Below are 4742 nucleotides of genomic sequence, written 5' to 3'. Positions count from 1 at the left end.
CTCGGCTCGGCTCGGCTCGGCTCGGCTCAGCGGCGCGGGGCGGCGGCGGGGGCTGCGCTGCCCCCACACGGCCGCGGCGCCACCGCCGCCCCCTCCCCCCGCCATGGCGGGCTCCCCTCACGGGGGGCGGGGGCGGCTCCGCTCCACAGGGAACAAAGGCGGCGGCGGCGCCGCGGCCCCTGCGAGGCGGCCGGCGCCGCCCCCGCTTCCTGGGCCGGGCCCGGCGGGGCGGGGCCGGGCCGGGCCGGGCCGGGCCGGGCAGGGCGGCCCCGCCCCGCCGGCGCGGAGCCGCCGCCGCCGCCGCCGCAGCGCGCCGGTCGCGGTGCGCGCTCGCCCGCCGAGCCGCGCAGCATGGCGGTGCTCAAGCTGGCCGACCAGGTGGGCGCCGCGGCGGGGCGCGGGGCGGGCGGCGGGGGCCGCTCTGGGGCGGCGGCGGCGGCGCCTCCCGCCAGCCGCCTGCGCTGTGGTTTCCCCCCCGCACGCAGGCGCGGCGCTTGCGCCCCGTTGCCGCCCGGGGGGCTCGGGGCCGCTCCGTGTTCCGTCGCCCCTGGCGGCGTCCGCGGAGGAAGGCGGCGGCGGCGGCCGGAGCCGGCGGCGCCTCCCGGCCCGAGAGGCGCTCGGCAGACGGGGCGTCGCGGTTCGCCCGCCCGGGTTACCCGCGTCTTCTGCCGGCCGTTGCGCGCTTTTGCGCGCTTCAGCCCGCTGTTTCTGGCTCCGCGCGGGCCGCGGGGCGCTGCGGCGGGGGTGTGCGGCGGCTCGGGGACCCTCCGCCGGCCTCGGGGGCTCGCGGCGCGCGGGGAGGGACGGGGCGGCCCGGCCCGGCCCGGCCCGGCCCGGCGCGGCGCCCTGCGGTGGTCGGCAGCGGGCAGCGCGTGAGAGGCGTTAAACGCGCGAGGCGTTTGGCGAAGTCCCCGAGGTTACTGTCTTTACAGCCTTAAAACTTGTGCAGCGAGGGGTTTTCTGGCAGCGGCAAGCGGCAGTACGGGTTTAAGCCAAGCGGATGCCACCTTGATGCGGCCCGTACCGCCGTAGCAAGCAGCGAGAGGCCGCGACCCTGATGTTCTCCCTTTCCTTCTCGTGAGGCTCTTCGAGGGATGAGGCTCCCGCAAAGCCGCTCCGCCTTCGCAGCGTGCCTCCTCCTGGGCCGCTCGCTCGTCTCGCAGGCGGCCCTGGCGGGCTGCAGGCCGAGACGCGGCGTGACAGGCTGAGGAGACTTCCTTCGTGGGTGTGCGTCTCCTGCCGCTTGCCGAAGGGTGTGTTGGTCTACCTGTACTCTTCCTGCTGGGTCTCTTGTAGTCTTCCACAGTTTCTTCGCCAGATCTTGCTCTGTCGCTTCTGGGAGAGCAGAGGAGCAGAAGGGTGTGAATATATATATATTATATATCTATATATATATATCTATATAGTGAATGATGATTATGGGAGGCATGCAAATTGCTTTGCTCTAAGGATTGACATATTTTTTTTTCAATTGTAAGAGTGTTTTTTTTTTCCATTTTGATAAGTTTTAATGTTTTACATGTGATAAAAGCTTATGCGTGTAAACTAGAGTCCAGAATGAGCAGAGATGAGTGTTTTAACAAGTGGATGTCCTTAGACTTCGAGGTACATGCTTCACTCATGCAGCTCAAGGCTGACTGTATGCGTGTGGTGGGGCATGAGAAGATGTGCTCCTCGCAGATACTGTTTGAGGAAACCCACTTGCTTCAGTTCATTTGTACCTGTGTCTTGGGTTGCAGTTTCCGTCTCCTCATGTGTCTCCTTTCCCCTCTGCCCAAACTGTCTAAGGGTGAATGCATCGGTCGGCTGTGTCTGGTGTGGCTGCTTTTTAAGCAGTTGTCCTGGTGCAGATTGGGCTGTGCTGTAGGTTGTGAAGATGTGGTTTTATTTTCTGGACTTGCCTCTCCTCTGTCCTCTGAGGATGGAGGGTGCTTCCCGCCAGCTGCCTGCACTTTTTTGTGTGGCATATTGTCAGTCGCTCACACTTGCCCTGAGTTTGTGTGTTTGCATTCTTCTAACCTTTAGGGGAAAGTGTATTAGTCAAAGTTGTAGCAAATATGCTCTTCTAGGTCTCCACTGATCCTTCTGGACAGCCAAAATACAGACAATTGTACCTGTCAGCGCACTGCTGAGAGGATAAAATCTGTCAAAATATTTCTCGCTCATGGAAGCTTATCTGGCTTTTGGAAAATTATTTTGTCAGAAACTAAATTTCTGTGGGTGCTGTATCTCATTTCCACACTTGCCTTACTGGTTGAGGCCTTCCTCATAGGTCCCCCAGCAATGCCTGTGCACCTGTGATGCAGGTGGTCTCGGAAGTTACTAACTTCCCTTTCTGTTTAAAGCTGGAGAAATCGCTTTGTGTGTTGTTACATTTGATCATCCTGCCGTGTCAGGGGGCAGTGAGGCAGCGGGACTCATGGTCCCAACTCCGGCTGGGTGAGTGTCCGCTGGGCCCAGCTGGTGCTGTGGAGACATCCTGTTAGCTGATGTCTTTCAACGGCTGATGCAAGCTCTCCTGTACCTAACTGCTGATTATAGTTACATGTGTTTACATGGGAAATGCATCATTCTGTCTTTGAAAGGCACTGAAGGTTTCTGTAAACAAAAATAATATGAGAAATTGCATAAAGGTGAAGCCTATGTAGTTAGGTTTTGGGTGCCACAGCACTTAGTGCATTTATGCCCGCCCTGCTGAAGTCAGTGGAAAGCTTCATATAGGCTGAGGCAGGTACAGGCTCTGGGTAGTCTTGTCCCAGTGCAAAATTTACTGGGACTTTAGTGTCACCAGCTTTGGCCCTGTTTTGACAAAACAACAGGATTGTTTCTGGGTTACCCTTATAAACATGCATATGCATGCACAGAGGTAATGAAGCCTAGAAAAATTGTTAGTGTGTGCACCTAGGCTGCTATTAACTTTAAAACCTCATCCTGTCTCCTGGTATTTAGCTTGTTGTCATTGATTGCTAAGAGTAATGTAGTGTGACAGGAACTGAAAGGACCATTTCTTTCTCTCCCCCCTCTCCCCAATATTTCCTGTGTTTGACAGGTCTCCACTGACCATCAGTTTCATTTCTATTATGGTCACAGAGAGAGAAGCAGTGTTAAACAGATGTTTAAAATAATTTTAAACAGATGTTAAAAATCATGAAAACTGGCAGAACAATGGTTGGACTTGCAACTGAATATACTTAAAAACAAAATGAGCACAAAAGTAACAAATCACCTCCTAACAAAACTGATTAGATTTCCAAATGGTGGTGTGACTTTAACTTATTTCAGAATCCTTAAATCAACAAGACTATCTTTTTGTGTAATCTTTCTCTCAGGCAGGTAAAATCATCTTAAATGTGGTCCCCGAGCTTGTATAAAATAGGAGCAATGAATCTGTGTCTTACAGCCAGATACTGCCTACAAGTTAATTTTGCATGGCATGAAGTCCCATGGACTCCCCTCCTCCTACTGTTGCTAGATAACGCTAAGGTGTATATTAATGTGCAACCTGCCAAGTGTTTGTGAAAGGGCTGTTTAACCCACAGCAACAAGAGATAATCCGTCTCGGTGCAAAATAGTCAGATAGCCAGAACATAACAGTAACTCCGGAGAAGGATGAGTTTACACACAAGTGTGTATTCTTGTGAAATAATAAAAAAAAAAAATGACTGGACCAAAATAACTGCATAGTGGCAGTCATTGCTTCTTAGAGCCATGATGGCATAGGGATGCTGTACTGCAAGGTAAAGATCCGTGCATTTTTAGAGAAAAAAAGAAATAAGAGGAATGTATTAGCATTTCTTCCTTCTTCACAGTTGCTGGAGTGATGGTCAGAGTTACTTAGTGTAGGTGACAGCTGGAAGCTGACACATTTCATCATCTGGTCCTGTTCAGGGGAGAAAAAAGTAGTTTAGGGTCAGAGTGAGTGAGGTACAGACTTCAAAAGGAAGCTGGTTGCTTTTTTGGTCATGGTTTGGGCAGCAAGTACCATTTTTCATGCAGCTTTGTAGCTTGTTTCAAGGTAAACAAGATGCACTTTAATCCAGAGATGTTTTTCAGAGTCCTTGAGTATGCTCAAGTCTGTCATAAATTTTTCTTTAGGTGTGAAATCCTCCAGAAGCTTACTGTTCTGTAATGCTGTAAGTGTTTTGTAGTGGCTGCACTTAGGTGCCTGGACTATTTTGAGGGTGTGCGCGTGCGTGTCATGGTAAGATGTTACTTTTGCTCGAATTGCAGATGGCATCCAGCAGAATGTGCCCTCCCACATGTGCTTGGGATGCGATATTTTATCTTGACATTTTATCCTCTTCCTGTTTGTCTTTTAAACGAATATTTGGTTGTCATGACTACGTTTAGTAGAGGAATGAATAGAGAAACTCAGCTTGGGCACTTGTCCTTGTGCAATGGCTTGATTCAGGCGAGGCGGTGTTTTTATCGGGATGCTTATCAGGATGGCAGGGAGGAGGTGGTGTTTTTGTCGAGATACCAGGATGGTGCGGCCGCTTCCCAGGGCAGGAGCTGGGCTTGGGGCTGCCCTTCGGCCCCTTTGTCGATGCTACAGGTCAGGGACTGTCTTTGGGGCAAATCCCTGAAAATAAGTGCGGGAAGTTTCAGGTTGTTTCTAGAAGCACTGTTTCTAGGGAGCTGGGAATGCCACGAAGGTCATATTGTGCCTGCAGGAGCCAGATTTTGTAGATATAACCTGTAGGGCTAATGCTTCAAGATATATTCTGATAACATTGGCTCTG

The 4742-nt window shown here is 52.7% G+C and overlaps 1 protein-coding gene across 5 annotated transcripts in view; it reads left to right on the top strand.

The window, feature by feature from the left end:
• The first annotated feature begins 306 nt into the window (after window positions 1–306).
• Window positions 307–4742, top strand: part of ANKRD44 (ankyrin repeat domain 44) — a 137866-nt gene continuing 133430 nt past the window's right edge. For 4 of the 5 annotated variants that reach the window (XR_009958789.1, XM_062578843.1, XM_062578847.1 and 1 more), the window contains exon 1: window positions 307–378. Coding sequence is in view for 4 of the 5 variants with exons in the window: in XM_062578843.1 (XP_062434827.1) it covers window positions 352–378 (27 nt within the window). In the remaining variant the exon portion in view is untranslated. The remainder of the gene's footprint in view (window positions 379–4742) is intronic. The other variant, XM_062578844.1, reaches the window with a different exon arrangement.

This window comes from Rhea pennata, chromosome 6, assembly GCF_028389875.1.
Source record: "Rhea pennata isolate bPtePen1 chromosome 6, bPtePen1.pri, whole genome shotgun sequence".
Lineage (NCBI taxonomy): Eukaryota > Metazoa > Chordata > Aves > Rheiformes > Rheidae > Rhea > Rhea pennata.
This window is presented reverse-complemented; position numbering and strand designations above follow the sequence as displayed.